General features: G+C 36.3%; 1 protein-coding gene across 1 annotated transcript; it reads right to left on the bottom strand.

Moving 5' to 3' along the window:
* Nucleotides 1–15,302: 15,302 nt before the first annotated feature.
* Nucleotides 15,303–16,386, bottom strand: LOC101888106 (protein phosphatase inhibitor 2-like). The gene has a single exon (XM_005175701.3). It carries the CDS (start codon nucleotides 16,334–16,336, stop codon nucleotides 15,761–15,763), a length of 576 nt encoding a protein of 191 aa, XP_005175758.2. The 5' UTR covers nucleotides 16,337–16,386; the 3' UTR covers nucleotides 15,303–15,760.
* Nucleotides 16,387–19,756: the final 3,370 nt, after the last annotated feature.

The raw sequence follows: 19,756 nt of genomic DNA, 5'->3' as shown, positions 1-19,756 counted from the left end.
TCAGTTCGCTAGTCAGCATTCATGTGACATAATTATACGGTTTGAAATTTTAACAAATTCCCTTTTTATTGCCAATTTCGAAGTCGAAGTGCTTTTGTCATTATTCAAATGAACGTTTAAATGAAATGCCGGAAAATGACAAAAAAAACGAAAACACACACACACACATAAAATGCTGAACAAAATGTGCTGTCGTATGTGAAATATGCCATGCAATCGACATTCATATGGCAATACACTGATGGATTAACTTTTTTTATTACTTTGCTGTTGCTGCTTTTGTGTGTGTGTGTGGGTGTGTTGTGCAAATTATTTGCAAATTCACAGAATTAAATAATGAATTTTCACAAATTCACATGATAATTTTATATATTTAAAGTCATAGGTTTTTTTTCTCGTCGTTGACTTTATTTATTTTTGTGTGATTTTCATTTAATGTTGAATTTATTCAAATGTTTCCAGGGAACAGTAAAATTAAAACAATACATATGTAGATTCAAAGGAAAAAGTAAAAAAAAATGATTTTTTATTTTAGTAGCTAAGTTTTTTTTTTGTGACAAGTTCATTGGAAAAAAATGCTAGATATTAGGAATTACATAAGAGATTACAATAGTTAAATGAAAAAAAAAACACTAAAGAGCGTGATAAACAAATCGACAAAAAATGTGTTTTTCTAAGCTTATTGATTTGAAATTTAAATAAAACCTACTACAAATTACGATATGGCCAAAAAAATATTTGGTAAATATTTTTTTCCCTTTTTTTCCCTAGATATAAAATTGGGGCATAGGGAAACTACAACTATTTTGCACGAAGTTAATTCTGGGGGTTCAATTTTCGACCATCTTTTCAAGCAATTGAAGACGTACTTCAGCAATGACACGTTAAACATCCACGTGAACCAATGACTTCAGATATCCCACAAAAATAATCGTCAAATCCAACCAACGCAAAAGACAATCCACCGGTTAATTTCTCGAAATACAGTTGTCGTTGAAATGTTAGCTCAATATAGGGTGAAATAAAAAAACTGCAACAATGTCAGACGCCATAATTTTTACATTTTTATACCCTACACCACAAGGTGGTCAGGGTATTATGTCTTTGTGCATTTGTTTGTAACAGGCAAAAGGAAACGAGATAGACCCATATTTCCTTTTGATGATCTGCATAGAATCACATTCTGAGCCGATTTATGCATGTCCGTCCGTCCGTCCGTCCGTCTGTCCATGTATTTTTGTAAACAAAGTACAGTTCACATTTATTGCCCTATCCAGATGAAATTTTGCACAAATCATTTGTTTGGCTCAAGGACGAACCCTATTGAAATTGGAGATAACCGGTCAAAATTTAGATATAGCACCCATATATATCTTCGTCCGATTTGCCTTTTCTTGTGCACCAAACGTGTAATATCAGTTCGAATCGTATGGAATTTTGCACATACAACCAAATTAGGCCTGAAAATAAGTATGCCAAATTTGATGGAAATCGGTTCAGATATAGCTATAGCTCCCATATATATTGTTCATCCGATTTGTTATTTTTGTCCTCCGCAGCTGTAATATGCACTCTGTAACAACAATATTTAGGGAAATATATCAAATACAGCTCAGAAATACACTTGTTAAATTTTATCGAGATCGGTTCAGATTTGAATATAGCTCCCATATATAACTTCGTCCGATTTACCTTTGTTTGTGCACCAAACGTCTAATATTTGTCCAAATGGGATGGAATTTGGCACTTACGACCGAATTGAGTCTAGAAGCTAGTATGTCAAATTTGGTGAAGATCGGTTCATATATAGCCCCGCCCGACTTTAAGACTTTCTTTACTGGTTTTAATTTTATTAAATGGAAGCAAAGCACGGGCTATGGCCTCCAAACGGCCAATCAAACCGTCACACGCTATCCGAATTATGCTTCGCGATATTTTGGCTCATTCGCGTCGAAGCGCTTGCTTGAGGTGATCGACATTTTGGTATTTTTTAGTGCCAACCTTGCTTTCCAATATTCTCCAGACACAATAGTCCAACTGATTGGTATCCGGAGGTTTTGGTGGCCATTGTGCGCTAGAAATGAAGCGATGAACCTTATATTGCAACCATTCTTGGGTGTCGCGTCCTGAGTCCCGTTGGAATGTCCAAGGTCTGCTGCCAACATTTTTGCGTGACCAAGACTTTAATACTCGGCATTAATTTTGATGCCACGGTCGATTAATACGAGCGGAGAGCGACCATCGGCTGTTATAGCAGACAACACCATCACCATGGCCGGTTCTTGAACTCAAGAACTGGTAGCCAACCGAAGGTGCACATTTTCAGCTAAACTGTTTGGCAACCAAACGCCATTATTTTGTTTATTTACAAACGGCTGGACAACGAATGTTTTCTCATCGGATAAATCCAAATTCCTCAGTTCGCCACTTTCGGCCAAGCGAAGCAACTCTTTAGCTCTTTTGAGTCTATTTTCTTTCTGTTGCGGTGTAAGTTCTTGCACTTTTTGGCTTTACCCCGGCTTGGCTTTGCAATATTCGCCAAATAGAATATTGCGATATGCCGAATGGAAAATTGCGATTTTTCGGCCACTACATTTCGAACCATTTCTGCTTATGTTGCTGTCTTCTTCCGTCCACTTCCTCGACGTCGGGCTACGCTACCAGTATCACGGTATCGAGCGATGGTACGAGACATAAAAAATTTATTCACATTTAAATGCTGGAGTCCTCTAACGATAGCCACTTGTGGTATTCCAGCCAAATATAAAGATATCACACTATCACGCTTGAATTCCATCACGAATAACTTTTTTTCTGGACAATCCTCACCAAAATGCTTTTGTACGCTTGTAAACAATATAATGAGCTGTCACCGGAATAATTTTAACGGCTATCGGACGAGTGGCTTAGAAATTACAGCAGTCTGAAGTTGGTTGCAGTTTTTTTCATCTCACCCTGTATATCAGCCATATATCAGAGAGGAGTTGGACAATATTAACCAAATCTTTCCAAACCTCCCCCATAAAGGCTCAACATGATGAATAATAAATACGGATGTAAAAATATGTTTAAACAAGTAAAACAACATTATGTTCAGCCGAGCCGAACTCTTAATCCCCTCCACCTTAGGGCAAAGGAAACATTACAACCCATTATGATCCATAAATACATTTTTTAGACAAATCCGCAAAGAAATGTGGCCAAAATCATTCAAATACCGAATATAGGGAAGCTTCACCAAAACGTGGACCCATACATACCATGAGCTAGAAACCAAATACCAATTTTTAGACAAATCCGTGAAAATATATGGCAAAAAATCATCAAAATTATATACCAAAGCGTGGACCTACACATACAATTTTTCGCCACACGAATTTGGAACCATTATCACCTACAAATACCACTTTTCAGACAAATCCGTGAAAAATGTGTCAAAAATCATCAAAATACCGAATATCGGGAGATAACGTTATATGGGGTCTATACCAAAACGTGGACCTATATTTCTCATATTCAATACCTAGACACAATACAAATTGTTCTGCTAAATTTTAACACTCTACATCAAATAATTTGGGCTGTATCGTGATTTGAACAATCACGATACAATTGAGATAGATGGCTAAAATTTTGCACACATGTTTTTTTTTCCAGTAGGCAGGTTAAGTTCGTAAATGGGCCATGTAGGTCGACGTTTTCATATAGCCCCCATATAACGGTACCTCCCTATATTCGGTATTTTGATGATTTTAGCGACATTATTCACGGGAATTGTTTCAAATTTGGTATTTGAAGTTCAAAATGGATACTACACCCTAAGACGGAAAATCTGTCTGTGCAGATCCACGTCTTCGTATAGCCCCCATATAACGGTACCTCCCGATATTCGGTATTTTGATGATTTTAGCGACATTGTTCACGGGAATTGTTTCAAATTTGGTATTTGAAGTTCAAAATGGATACTACACCCTAAGACAGAAAATTGTCTGTGCAGGTCCACGTTTTCATATAGCCCCCATATAACGGTACCTCCCTATATTCGGTATTTTGATGATTTTAGCGACATTATTCACGGGAATTGTTTCAAATTTGGTATTTGAAGTTCAAAATGGATACTACACCCTAAGACGGAAAATTGTCTGTGCAGATCCACGTCTTCGTATAGCCCCCATATAACGGTACCTCCCGATATTCGGTATTTTGATGATTTTAGCGACATTGTTCACGGGAATTGTTTCAAATTTGGTATTTGAAGTTCAAAATGGATACTACACCCTAAGACAGAAAATTGTCTGTGCAGGTCCACGTTTTCATATAGCCCCCATATAACGGTACCTCCCTATATTCGGCATTTTGACGATTTTAGGTACAATACCCACCGAAATTGTTTGAGATGTGGTATTTGAAGTTCGTAATGGATGCTACAACCTGTGACAGAAAATTGTCTATGCTGGTCCAGGTCTTCGCACAGCTCCAATTTAACGGCACCTCCTTATATACGATACTTTGATGATTTTAGCTACATTATTCACCGTTTATTTCAAGTTTCGAATTTGAATATGGTAATGGCTTATTACAAACAATGCCTATGTATGTATGTCCACGTCGTATAGACCCCAATATAACGGCTATATTCGGTATTTTTAAAATTTTAACAGAATTTTTTAAGGATATTATTTTTTAAAAATTTCCAAATTCGTTGCTAATGGTGGAGGGTTATAAAAGTTCGGCCCGGCTTTTTAACTTGTTTTTCCTAAATATGCTCCTTAGCAAACATTGAAATGAAGCCAAATTTCCAAGCTAATGACCTCTTATCGGTAAATTAAACCAAAATGAATTAGTGGCAAACACATGTAATTGATTAAATCAAACATTTTCAAACTTGAACAACTTTAAATTTCCGTTCTCGAGAGAGGGAAAAGAACTTCCTCCAAAGAAGAATCAAATGAAAAAAGTTACATGAAATCCTGACCGAAACGTAACCACATCGCAACAACAACAAAAAACGAATAAACCCCCCGCATAGTTTGTTAACTACCTACCGCACACGGCTACACATCCCAACATATTTACTGTACGGCAGGAAGAAACAAGCCAATGCCAAAATAACCAACCAGGCTGTGAACATTTGTAGAATTTCGCAAAATAAAGAAACATTTTCAATTTCCGAGATAGAAAACAGAGATTTAACTCTGCTGAAGGAGCGGCACTAGTCTTAGTTTGCTAACGCAGTGGTAATAACAACAACAGCTACAAACCTACTCAAGTTAAGTTGCGTTACGTTAAGTAAGCAGTCCACCAAGCAACCAACCATCCAACCGGGCAGCCAGCATTGCAAACGGAAGCTTCATAGAAAACTTGGTTAAACAAAACTCATCGAAAACAACTTAAAAGCCAAAGAAATGCTTCCGGAAATAAAATCAAGCCAAATGAAATTTTCTTCGAATGACCACCGAACAAACGGAGTGAAGCCAACGGATGGCAGACACACGAACCAACCGGCAAGAAGTCTAAGCCCATGGAAAAGAGAAAACAACTTTGGGATAATAAAAGAAGAAGAAGTAGCAAGAGCAGAAGAAGAAATCTCAAAGTCTAAGATTTTGTTTGGCAAATAAACGAAAATTGAATTGCAATCTAATTGAATGTTACGATAATTAAATAAATACTATTACCTCTTCTTCGTCCTCTATCAATTGCTGCTGTTGTTGTCTTTGTTTAAATCCATTGTACAAATCGAATATTACATAAGTGGATTTGACAAAAATATGCCAACACAAGCATTTTGAGAAAGATAGTGCGAGAAGTCGAAATGGCTTCAAGAAATTGGTCGACACGTCATTCCACCCCCTCATCGCCACTGAATCAAAAATTCAAAGTTTTCCAACAACATTTGATACTTTTAATTGACTGCTTCAGAATTGCAAAATTGAGTTTTTAGGATGGGGGTGATTTCTAAAGGTGTTTGAAATGGTGGTCGCAAATTTGACCTCCAGAATGACCTTAAAGCAAAATAGAAGTCGTGGCCATAGATCTGAAATTATATTTGAAAGAGAGCAATATCCAACCGTCAACCGATTTTAAAATAATTTAATTAAATATTAAATAATTAATTTTAATTTTGTACCAAAATTTCCTCGAACATTCCGAATTTCAATGAAATTAGACATACATAGTGTGTATGGTGCATCAAATACATGAATTCGAACGAAAATATATATGGGAGCTATATCCAAATCTGAACCGATTTCAATATAGTTTGACAATATATTAATATATGCATATAGCGGGTTTGATGCATCAAATACATGAAAACGGTCAAAAATATATATGAGAGCTACATTCAAATCTGAGCCGATGTCGACATAATTTAGAAACATATTTTTATAGCCTTCACCTTGAAAAGAAGGGTTTATAACTTTGCCATTCCGTTTGCAACATCCCTAAATATTCGTCGTAAACCCTATAAAGTACATACAGAGTGAGATGAAAAAAACGGCAACCAACTTCAGACTGCTGTCATTTCTAAGCCACTCGTCCGATAGCTATTAAAATTATTCCAGTGACAGCCCATTATATTGTTTACAAGCGTACAAAAGCATTTTGGTGAGAATTTTCCAGAAAAAATATTATTCGTGATGGAATTCCAGTGTGATTTCTTTATATTTGGCTGGAAAACCACAAGTGGCTATCGTTAGAGCATTCCAGCATTTAAATGTAAATAAATCTGTTGTGTCTCGTAACATCGCTCGTTACCGGGATACTGGTAGGTTGGTAGCGTAGCCCAACGTCAAGGAAGTGGACGGAAGAAAACAGCAACATCTGTAGAAATGGTTCGAAAAGTAAAGAAGCGATTCGACCGCAATCCGCAAGCCAGTGGCCGAAAAATGGCTCGTGAGCTGAACATATCGCAATATTCCATTCGGCAAATATTAAAAAATGAGCTCGGGGTAAAGCCATTGAAGCCAACTCAAAAGAGCGAATGAGTTGCTTCGCTTGGCAGAAAGTGGTGGACTGCCGAATTTGGTTGTCTCCGAGGAGAAAACATTCGTTGTCCAAACAAAATGATCTTGTTTACTTGCCAAAGAGGTCAGCCGAAAATGTGAACCTTCGGTTGGCCACCAGAACTCAAGCGCCGGCCATGGTGATAATGTGAGCCGCCATAACAGCCGATGGTCGCTCTCCGCTCGTATTAATCGACCGTGTCATCAGAATAAATGCCGAATATTATCTTCAAAATATTCTGGAGGGTGTATTAAAGCCTTGGGCACGCAAACGTTTTGGCCGCAGACCTTGGACATTCCAAAAGGACTCAGCATGCGCCACCTAAGAATGGATACAAAATGAGGTTCCTCGCTTTATTTCCAGCGCACAATGGCCACCAAAATCTCCGGATACGAATCCGTTAGACTATTGTGTCTGGAGTATTTTGGAAAGCAAGGTTGGTACTAAAAAATACCAAAGTGTCGATCACCTCAAGCAAGCGATTCGCAAGGAATTTGCCAAAATACCGCATAGCAACATACGTGTAGCGTGTGACGGTTTCATGGGTCGTTTGAAGGCCATCATTCGTGTAGTTTTTTTTATCTCACCCTGTATTACTTTACCCAATGCTAAAATTAGTACTTCTACATATTTTGTACTTTTCGAACCATTAAAGTGCATGTTTCTAAACCTCCATTCACCTCCATTTCTCAATATCAGATACCAAAACAGATCTCAATATTAAAATTCCGAATTCCAGCTCTATACCTTCACCCAATACCAAACTGAGTATCATTTAGTACTTTTCGTACAAATATTGGATGTATTTCCAAAACACCTCTAAATCTCAAGCGCAGATACCATATCTAATCAAAATAGCATATTTCTGAATTATATCCCTTTATCCAACTCCAGATATTACACCCTTCAGTACTTTTCGTACAGTTATAGAACACATTACCGAAGCAACCGCCATATGTCCAGGCTACGTATGAACAGAGACCACAAGAATTCTGGCTCATCTGTTTGTCCAATACAAAGTATTCAATTTTTAGTACATTTTAGTACTTATCGTACTCTTTTGATACGAATTTCACACCAAAATCTCGAAAATTCCAGCCTGCGCATTGATTCTAGGTCGGTCAGTCAGATATTTCACTACTCCAAAGTGGGCTTTACCGCGAACCGGACCATTTCCGTTATCAAACATCTCATTTGGAGTTGTGAAAATTTGACATTTACCCATCAAACTAATGTTGGCTATAGCCATGACAACTAGCTTTTCTGTGTCGCAACTTTCACTTTTTTCTCCTATACACATACACATACAAAAGAATGATTTTTCATTAGTCTTTTTTGCCTGAAGTCATTGTTTTTCCCGTTCAACCCTTTATTTTTTATTTAATTTAATGATATATAAACATAACATTTATTTATATACAATTCCACTTAATTAACGTACGTACAACATACTTACACACCTACATGTGTGCAGGTATGTATATGTGTTATATTATCTAATAGTAATATTGCCTCTTCATTTACCAATCAACGTTTGGTTATTTGTTTGGCTGTGGTTTGTCCGTTTGATATTGAAGTAATTATTTTCATATTTATTTAACAAATGCATTGTTTTGTACATTTTTATGAAGTGGCTGTTTTGTTTAATCAGCGTTTTGTTTGCCACAACAATGGCTAGATGTATGTGTGTGTGTGTTACATGCAAGCCTACTTATTTGCCATTGTCAATGAAATGGACACAAAAAGTGAACATATAGACAAAAAACGGATATATTTATATGATATGATACACATGTGTATATGTGCATGCGTTTTATAACAATCAGTCAAATAACTAATCAGCCATGTTGTGGAAGTGTGTGCGCATATTTATTAACAGTGGCTCCATTCTTGGTATAATGGTACATCCCGACATTCGGTATTTTGATGATTTTAGCGACATTATTCACCGGAAATGTTTCAAATTTGGTATTTGCAGTTCAATAAAGATACTACAGCCTGAGACAGAAAATTGTCGGTGCAGGTCCACGTCTTCGTATAGCCCCGATATAACGGTATCTCTCGATATTCGGTATTTTGATGATCTTAGCAACATTATTCACCGGAATTGTTTTAAATTTGGTATTTTAAGTTCGTAATGGATACAAAAGCCTATGACAGAAAATTGTCTGTGCAGATCCACATCTTCGTATATCCCCCTTTAACGTACCCCGATATTCGGTATTTTTATTATTTTAGCAACATTATTCACCGGAATTGTTTCAAATTTGGTATTTAAAATTTAATAAAGATACTACAGCATAAGAAAGAGAATTGGCGGTGCAGGTTCACGTCTTCGTATAGCCCCCATATAACAGTACCTCCCAATATTCGGTACTTTGCTGATTATAACGACATTATTCACCGGTGCAGGTCCACGTGTTGCTATAGCCCCCATATAATGGAACCTCCCTATATTCGATATTTTGATGATTTTAGCTGCATTATTCAGCGAATTTGTTTTTAAGTTTCACATTTAAATATTGGACTATGTAGGTCCATTTCGTCGTATAGACCCTAATATAACGGCTACATTAGGCATTTTTAATATTTTAACAGAATTTTTAACGGATTTATTTTTTGAATTTCAAAATTCGGCCCGGAAAAACCTACAGCTTTTTTACGTGTTTATAATTATGTGTATATATCTATATCTATAAAAGAGGAAAATGTTTGTATGTTTGTTTGTTTGTAATTTATGGACTCGAAAACCGCTGAATAGATTTTCCTGAAAATTTCCATATATACTGCAACATCGCCTGAAAGTAACATAGGCTATATACATTTTTGAATTTCCAATTGGAACTGGAGATATAGCATCAGAATCGGAGGTACCTCCCAAAAATTTAGATTTTATATGCCCATATCTATTGATTGGTTGAAGATACAGTCTCCAAGTTTGGAATATGTAACGGAATTTGGAACAAAAATAAATTTGCCAAATTATATTGTAATCGGTTCAGATTTGGATATAGCTCCCATATATATTTTCGACCGATTTCGTTCATTTGATGCCTCAAACACAATATGAATGTTCGATTCCAATGAAATTTGGAATGTGTGACGGAATTTAATCCGAAAATAAATTTGTCAAATTATATTGAAATCCGTTCAGATTTGTATATAGCTCCCATATATATTTTCGGTCGATTTCAAGCATTTGATGCACCAAACACGCTATGTATCCCCAATTTCAATGAAATTTGAAACGTGTGATAGATTTTATCTTAAAAATTGATTTCCCAAATTATATTGAAATCGGTTCAGATTTGGATATAGCTTCCATATATATTTTCGACCGATTTCATGTATTTGATGCACCAAACACGCTATGTATCTCTAATTTCAATGAAATTTGGAATGTGTAGCGGAAATTAAAACAAATATACATTTGTCAAATTATATTAAAATCGGTTCAGATTTGGATATAGCTCTCATATATATATTTTCGACCGATTTTATGTATTTTATGCACCATACACGATATGTATGTTCGATTCCAAAGAAATTTGGAATATGTAACGGGATTTTGATTAGAAAATATATTAGTCAAATTATATTAAAATCGGTTCAGATTTGGATATAGCTCACATATATATTTTCCGCCGATTTCACATATTTGATGCACGAAACACGATACGTATTTCCGATTCCAACGAAATTCGGCATGAGTGGCTAAATTTGGTACAAAAATAAATTTGACAAATTATATTCAAATACGCTCAGATTTGATTATAGCTCCCATATATACTCAGCCGATTTCACATATTTGATGCACCCAAAGCGAGAGAGACCAAATCTGGCACCAGAAAAAATTGCCAAATTATATTGAAATCAGTTGAGGTTTGGATATAGCTAACATATATTTCATATATGTTATGCACCAAACATGATATATATGACCGATACCAATGAAATTCAGAATGTGTGGCGGAATTTGGTTACAATAATAAATGTGACAAATTAATTGGAAATCAGTTAAGATTTGGATATAGCTTCCATATATATATTATCGGCCGATTTCACATATCTGACGCACCAATTTCAACGACATATGAAAGGTGTGGCGGAGTTTGGGGTAGAAGTATTTTTTTTAATTATATTTAAATTGGATCAGATTGGGATATGCTAACACTAAAAAACAACAAAAACAATTGATTTGAAATACGCTTATTACGGCGAAGTATGTTGCTATCTCGTATTCACTAATTGCAATAGAAATGCCACTCAACTTCAAAAGATTGCAGTTTACTGCACGCTTGGTATTTGCTATGAAATAAATAAATCCGAAAGACAAACCCTTCGTGTATGTATGTCATGTTACTGCTTTTCTAATGGTTTTGGTTATTTACGCATTAAAGTAGTGCAATAATTTTTTTTTTACTTTTTAAATTTGTTTTTTTTTTTTTTAACCAACATATATTCGTAAAAAAAATTTTGAATGCATATAAAATCAAAAGGGGTAGCGAAGCGCACCGGGTTCAGCTAGTATATACATATGTTTGTTTGTTTGGAGCCACAGTAAACGTCCTTGCATGCACTTGTTTATATTGCATGCCAACATGTCCTTGAAATAATTAATTGTCAACGACAACAACACTGATAGGCATCTTCTTGGTGATAATAACCTAAATATCAGCTAGCCACAAGCGAACAATTTTCATTACGGCCGTTGCATGTCATTATAAAATAGCATTTTACAAATTCTTTACACACGTTAATTATGTGTACATTTCTATATGTAAGTTTATATGTGTGTCAATGTACACTATTTACAAAGTACCAACCTATATGTGTTAGAATATATATATTTTGAATAATCGAAAATTGGAACTAAGGATTTGACATTTCAAATTGCAGAGAAAAACAAGGTAAGAAACTCCTTCACCATATAGTCAAGAACATCATCACCTGTACCCAAGCATGTTGAAAGACGTAGATGGATGTCAAGGTTAGAATTTTTGGTCTTATTTTCCTCTTAAATTTGCCTCAAAATTTGAATGGTGTAAAAGAGTAGATAAATAACTAACTGACCGACCTAAATCAACGACCAGACGAAGCTAAAAAGAAGAAGAAGAAGAATCTAAAGTGGATTTTGGAAATTCGTACTAAGTCAGCTATAAATATTACAAGGTGGCAGAGATAGACTACAGAGTGACTTAAAAAAAACTGAAAAAAAATCAAACGCCATAATTTTTATATAATTTTTATACCCTACAACACTATGTGTTGGGGGTATTATAAGTTTGATTGGGCCAAAAATGATATAACACCTCGAAATATTGATTTCCCACATAGGAAAGTATATATGGATCTTCCTATCTCGCCGAGTTGAGTCGATATAGCTATGTATGTCCGTCCGTCCGTCTGTCCATGTTAATTTGTAATCACTCTACAGGTCGCAATTATGGCCCGATCTTCACGAAATTTAGAATGGAGGTGGGGTTAAGGTCAGAATAGAACCCTATTTCTTTTGGAGATGATCGCATAATATTTAGGGGTTGAAATGGACCAAAAACTGAAAAATTGTCGGATTTTGCAGTATCTATACAGGTCGCAATTATAGACCAATCGACGCGGAACTTCGCATGTTGCTAGAGTTTAGGGCGGGGAAGAAGCCTACCAATTTGGGTGGTCATCGGATAATATTTAGCGGGTAAAATAGACCATATATTTTGTGTTGAAAAAATGCAACATTTTTCATTAAACCGCGAATATTTTAAATCCCGGCGAAATCACAAAGCCATGACAAGGTTACTTCTGATCTTTACATTGATGATAACATCTAACAAATCGGATATATAGCAAAATATGTGCGATATATATGTCTATCAAAGAAGATATGCTTGAAAGATCTCTTATATGTCGAGAACGGCTGAACTGATTTCGACAGTTCTCATTAATTCAGAATGGCCTCTTGGCAGGAAAGAAACAACGTCTAAAAAATCGCATAAAAATATCTCTCTAAAGATGAAAATATTGATTTTGTAAAATTTTCTCATATTTTTCAATTTTGTCATATTTTTGGCATATTTTCATTTTGAATTAAACATTTGGTAATATTTCTACAGCTAACAAAACTAAGTAGTTAGGATATCAGGATATCATATACAGATCTCATTTATGGCCCGATCCTTACGAAATTTTGCATGGGAATAAGATGAGGGTCAGAATAGAAGCCTACTCTGTTTGGAGATGATCGCCATATATTTAGGGGTTGGAATGGACCAAAAAATCTGCAAAATTGTCAGCAGGTCGTAATTATCGCCCGATCCTCACGCACATTTGAATGGGGGTTACCGGACATTACAGAAGCCAAGCAGTTTTGGATGGCCATCCAAAAATATTCAATGTGTGAAATAGTTTGCCAACTTTTGTAGACAAAATACGAAAATGTCCATTCCAGTGACATTTTGCAGAATTCACAAATACAGGAAAGACGCACTTCCGACTATTTCGTTAACGCTGATTTCGTTGAAGAATATAGTCAAATATCTGTATCTCATATAGATGCGTTTCAGTCAAAAACCAATAATAAATGTTAATCTTTTGCCACTTCTGAAAGATTATAGGTCTTTGGGAAATATTGGTTCCAGATCTAGGAAGACCATTTAAGTGGAACATCTACCAATAAATTGGAAATGAGCAAATTAGTTAAAGTTGCTATTATTCGAAAATTAGAGAACGAAACCTGATGGTTTTCTTTTATTATTTGTCACAATATCTTGTGGAATTCTTTTGAGTATCTCGCCTATATAAGCTGTATCGTTTATTATAGTGTTGTAGGGTATCCAATGGTCGGCCCCGCTCGACTGTAGCCTTTGCTTACTTGTTTTTTTTTAATTTTATTGAATAAAAGCACAAAATGTCGCAAATAGCATCAAATTTTAGAATAAGTTTAGATTTGTTCGAATTGGTCACCTGTGCGCGCTGTAGATGAAGCGAGGAACCTTTGTAACCATTCTTGTGTGGCGTATGCTGAGTGCGATGGTGCTGAGTGCTATGGAAATGTCCAAGGTCTGCGGCCAAAATGTTGGCGTGTCTACGGCTTTAATGCACCCCCAGAATAATTTCGCGATAATATTCCGCATTTTTTCTGATGCCACGATCGATTAATACGAGCGGAGAGCGACCATCGGCTGGAATGGCGGCCCACACCATCACCATGGCCAGTGCATGAGTTCTGGTGGCCAACCGAAGGTGCACATTTCCAGATGACTCCTTTGGCAATAAAAACATGAGCAGTTTGTTTATAGACTGCTGTGCACGAATGTTTTCTCATCAGTGAAAACCAAGTTCGGCAATTCACCACTTTCGGCCAAGTGAAGCAACTTTTTAGCTCTGTTGAGTCTATTTTCTTTCTATCGCGTTGTAAGTTCTTGCACTTGTTGGAATTTCAATGGCTTTGCCCGAGCTCATTTTTCAATATTTTCCGAATGGAATATTGCGATATGTTCAGCTCACGAGCCATTCTTCGGCCACTGCGACGCGGGTTTCGATCAAGTCGCTTCTTTAATTTTCGAACCATTTCTACTGATGTTGCTGATTTCTTCCGTCGAGCTCTAACGATAACCACTTGTGGTTTTCCAGCCAAATATAAAGAAATCACACTATCGAATAACTTTTTTTCTGGAAAATTCTCACCAAAATGCTTTTGTACGCTTGTAAACAATATAATGAGCTGTCTCTGGAATAATGTTAACAGCTGTCGGGCGAGTGGCTTAGAAATGACAGCGGTCTGAAGTTGGTAGCAGTTTTTTCATCTCACCCTGTGTTTACAATATAAATAGCTCTAGTTATAAGATAAATTTAAAAGCTGTTCATTGAGTCCCTCGTGATATTCAATTATGTCTTCCTTGTAATACTTGAAGCTTATTCACCAAATAAATTGGAAATATTTTATTCGAATGAAATCGAACCCACCCACGAAGCCTAACGCATTTCATTTTATTTAATTTTCTTGGAAATCTTGCCAGTCATGGAATATTATTTGATTTACCCGCTGTGAAACTCTGATTATTTATTGTGAAATATGAAAATCGGTTTGTGTGTGAGCATCTGGTGGGAGAAAACGTGAGCAGAATGCTGCCCGGTTGGAATGAACTGAGTTAATTACTTGAAGCAGAAATGCCTGTTGGAAATGTGAACAGTGCGTCCACGAAATCAAAAGAGCAGAAGGCGAGCTTAAGAAGTGAAGAATTTATTAAACAACAAAACCGCAAATAATTCAAGGCCAAGGGAATTCATCAGAGAAATTCGTCCGGTTCGTTTCACTTTAATTTTTACCATGAATATTTATTTCTATTTAGAAATGAATATGCAGTCATTAATTATAATAAAAATTGTGCCGCTTACATAAGTCAGATCCGTGATTTATAATGCTTAAAAAAATATGCATTAAAATCTAAAAGTTCGGACCGGCAACACGGTCGGGGCCAGCTAGTGAAGTATAATTTCACACATGTGCGCATCAACTATCACTTAACTTCAGCTGGATTAGCGAATTTAATTAACACGAACAGGTAGCATATATCTCATAAATGAAAATACTTTCCCTTCCATGTAGCAGACAATAGCCGTACGTGTTAAGAATTACCAAATCCATGATCATAACAAAATATTAAAAAAATCCTTCATACATACAACTTATACACTGTATCAGCACCACCTCCATCCATTATCCAATGGACAATCAACCGTTTAATTTCTCCGCCAGCTATATCGATTCATTCCCTTTGGCAATCTCACGTAAAGTTTCTTGATTTAAATGCGAGCCGAGTATGGCTGGTAAATGATGTTGACTTATACTTGAAGTGTAACGACCACCCATCATGCTGGCTGTATGACCTGATGAAGCATGGTCACGTCCGTGGCTAGTATCATCAATACGCCAATTATTGCCCACCGAGGGGCCTGGTGGATGCATCTCCATTCGCATCATTTTTTGTTTGGCAATAAGAAATTCTGATTGATAAAATTGTTTACGTTTTCGCAAGAATTCGGCATGTTGTTTTTCCCGAAGTTCTTCATCGTAGGCCGACCTTGCTCCATCACCATCGACATTGGCCACCGACAAGAGATCATTATTTGCACGTTCTAAAACTTCTTGAAGACGTCTCTGTAGCTCTTTTGCTTCCACCGGATTGGCATGACGTGGAAATGGTGTCTTTGATTCGGGTATGCTCATAAGGCCGTAATCCTTTTCCATGGGATGATTCGTGCGAAGAAGATTTTCCTCGTCAAAACGTATGGTTTTGCTATCAATGCTGGGACTTCGATTTTTATTCGACATTTTGGGATTTTGTTAAATATTTTTTTTTTTTTTTTTCAATTTTGACAAGTAATTTTTGTGATTTCTATTTAGCAAAATAAGTACTCAGTCGTTGGGAAAAGCTAAAGCTCTGATCGATGGGATTGGCATAAAGTGCACAAAGAGAGTTTTGAAATTCGTAATAAAATTGTAATATCTGAAACAGAGCAACAAACATTCAGGTAAAATCAAGTGTTGACAATTTTGTGCTATATAGATACCTATATTTAATAAAATATTTTAGCACAGGTATTAAGCGATAGGGACCAGGAAGATACCTGCATTTTAATCCGTAAATTGGCCTACAAATTTGATAAAGTATTGCATTGTTGGTATTTGTCACTAAAATCGCATTTTTATGCTCTACGCCGATTCTCACGAATATTTGCACGGAGGTAGGGTTAAGGTCAGAATACAAGCCTATTGTTGTGAGAGATGGTCTCGAAATATTTCGGAGTTGAAATGGTCTATAAGCAGAAAAAATATTATTATATATTGTAGTTGAGGTCACAATTATAGACCAATCGACTCGGAATCTTGCACTGGGGTAGAGTTTAGGGGTGTGCAGAAGCCTACCAATTTTGATGGTCATCGATATATATTTATCGAATTATATTTAGAAATAGACCATAATATTAACCTAAAAATAACGAAGATTCCATTAAAATGCGAATTTCCGTTAATCACAAAGGTCAGTTCTGACAGTTACATTGATGCTGACATATAAGATATCACATACAGGGTGAGATAAAAAACCCGCAATATAGTCAAACGCCATAATATATATTTTTTTTAATTTTATTGAACGAAAGCAAAAAATGTCGGAAATAGCATATAATTCTGAATAAGTTTAGATTTGTTCGAATTGGTCACCTTTGGCAAGAATTATGGCCTTCAAACGGCCAATGAAACCGTCACACTCTGCCCGAATGTTGCTCAGCGGTATTTTGGCCCATTCCCTGCGAAGCGCTCGCTTGAGGTGATCTACACTTTGGTATTTTTTAGTGCCAACCTTGCTTTCCAAAATACTCCAGACACACTAGTCCAACTGATTGTTATCAGGAGATTTTGGTGGCCATTGTGCGCAGGAAATGAGACGAGGAGCCTCATTTTGTAACCATTCTTGGGTGGCACGTGCTGAGTGCGATGGTGCTGATGGAATGTCCAAGGTCTGCGGCCAAAATATTTGCGTGTCCAAGGCTTTAATATACCCTTCAGAATATTTTCGCCATAATATTCGGCATTTATTCTGATGCCACGATCGATAAATACGAGCGGAGAGCGACCATCGGCTGTTATGGCGGCCCACACCATTACCATGGCCGGCGCTTGAGTTCTGCTGGCCAACCGAAGGTGCACATTTTAAGCTGACCTCTTTGGCAAGTAAACACGATCATTTTGTTTGCTTACAGACTGCTGGACAACGAATGATTTCTCATCGGAGAAAACCAAATTCGACAGTTCACCACTTTCGGCCAAGCGAAGCAACTCTTTAGCTCTGTTGAGTCTATCTTCTTTCTGTTGCGGTGTTAGTTCTTGCACTTTTTGGAATTTTAATGGCTTTTTCCCGAGCTTATTTTTCAATATTTGCCGAATGAAATACTGCGATATGTTCAGCTTACGAACAATTTTTCGGCCACTGCGACGCGGGTTTCGATCAAGTCGCTTCTTTACTTTTCGTACCATTTCTGCTGATGTTGCTGTTTTCTTCCACCCAACTCCTTGACGTCGGGCTACGCTTCCAGTATCACCGTAACGAGCGACGGTACGAGACACAAAAGATTAATTCACATTTAAATGCTGGAGTGCTCTAACGATAGCCACTTGTGGTTTTCCAGCAAAACATAAAGAAATCATACTTTCACGCTTGAATGCTATCACAAATAACTTTTTTTTCTGGAAAATTCTCACCAAAATGCTTTTGTATGCCTGTGACAATGAGCTGCCACTGGAATAATTTTAACAGCTGTCGGACGAGTGGCTTGGAAAGGACAGCAGTCTAAAATTGGTTGTATTTACCAAACATTAATCGAGATCAGGTGAGAAAATGTGCAACATTGGCCCACTCCCAATGTACACAATTATTTATCTATTTATTTATTTATTTTTATTTTTTTTGTAAAAGATAACCAATAAAATTTGATGCATTGATTTTGAATAAAAGAATAAAAACAGACGTGTAAACTCATCAAATCTGAAATAATTTCCAGTTTTCTTCAAACTTCCTAAGGTGCAATATTTGTAGTAACATTAGCTTTAATGTAAAGTTGGTTATACCTTAACAAGAGGTCAAAAATGCATAGAACCCTAAAACTGTCTACTCTACAAGAATGCTTTCAATAAGAAATATTTTTTATCCTGCCCCTCATCAAATGTATTTGCTGTTACATTTATTTCCGGACTAAATATTTTATCAATTTTAAATGTTTTAAAATCCTCTCTCACAGATAATCAATGATAACTTTAACAAATTCATCAAACTAATCCTTAAATTACATCTATTCGACGATGTATGTTTGAATGCAAATCACACGACTTACACACAAACATATGTTCGTAGATAGTAAACACTTACAAGCATATGTACATATGTGTATATTGACATCGTTTAATACAAAATGCACCCGTATTTCGGAGTGGCTGTTGTTGTTGTTGTTTTTCTGTATTTTGTATTTTTGATGTCCGAGCAATCATCAATTATGTATGTCAACAAACCGTAACAGCGACCGCTTTTTAGGTTTGTCAGTTTAATCTACTGCAACAAATCCCATTTCCACTACTATTATACTAACACATGCACTCACACACCCACACACATGCACGGCTAGTAACACAAAACACTGTCAGTGCTTGATTTTGTGTGAAAAAGAACAGCCTATATTGGCGGGGAGGCATTATCATGGAGTGTCCCAATCCAAAAAGTAAAAACGCAAAATTAAAGGTATTTATGGAGAGAACATGTCTTATATTGTCAGAAGACCTGCTATAAGTGGTCTATGGAGAGAAGACCTCCCACATACACTGTACATATACACCACATATATAACCAGAATACCATCGAAACGTCTAATATTGCCGGAAGACCTACTACAGGTCATATATAAAGAGAAGACCATCCGCAGATACTCAATATGTAGAAAATCTGCTACTGGTGATTTCTATGGAATTAAAAGACCCTCCATAAATTTAACATTGATTATTGATTTAATATTCTAATGAATACCTTTAACATGTCTTGTATTGCCGGTAGACCTACTACAAGTCATTTTTAGAAAGACGGCTACCAAAAATCCTCTACTCATATTTTGTAGGCCTTTTGTTGCCAGAAGCGCTTCCAAAGGAAAAAAGTCTCCCGTAAATCCTTCATCTTCAGGACATCTTTGTACTGAAAAGCTTCTACCG

This window comes from Musca domestica, unplaced genomic scaffold, assembly GCF_030504385.1.
Source record: "Musca domestica strain aabys unplaced genomic scaffold, Musca_domestica.polishedcontigs.V.1.1 56, whole genome shotgun sequence".
In the NCBI taxonomy this organism is placed as follows: Eukaryota; Metazoa; Arthropoda; class Insecta; order Diptera; family Muscidae; genus Musca; species Musca domestica.
Note: the sequence above shows the minus strand (reverse complement) of the source record. Positions and strands in the feature narration are given on the sequence as shown.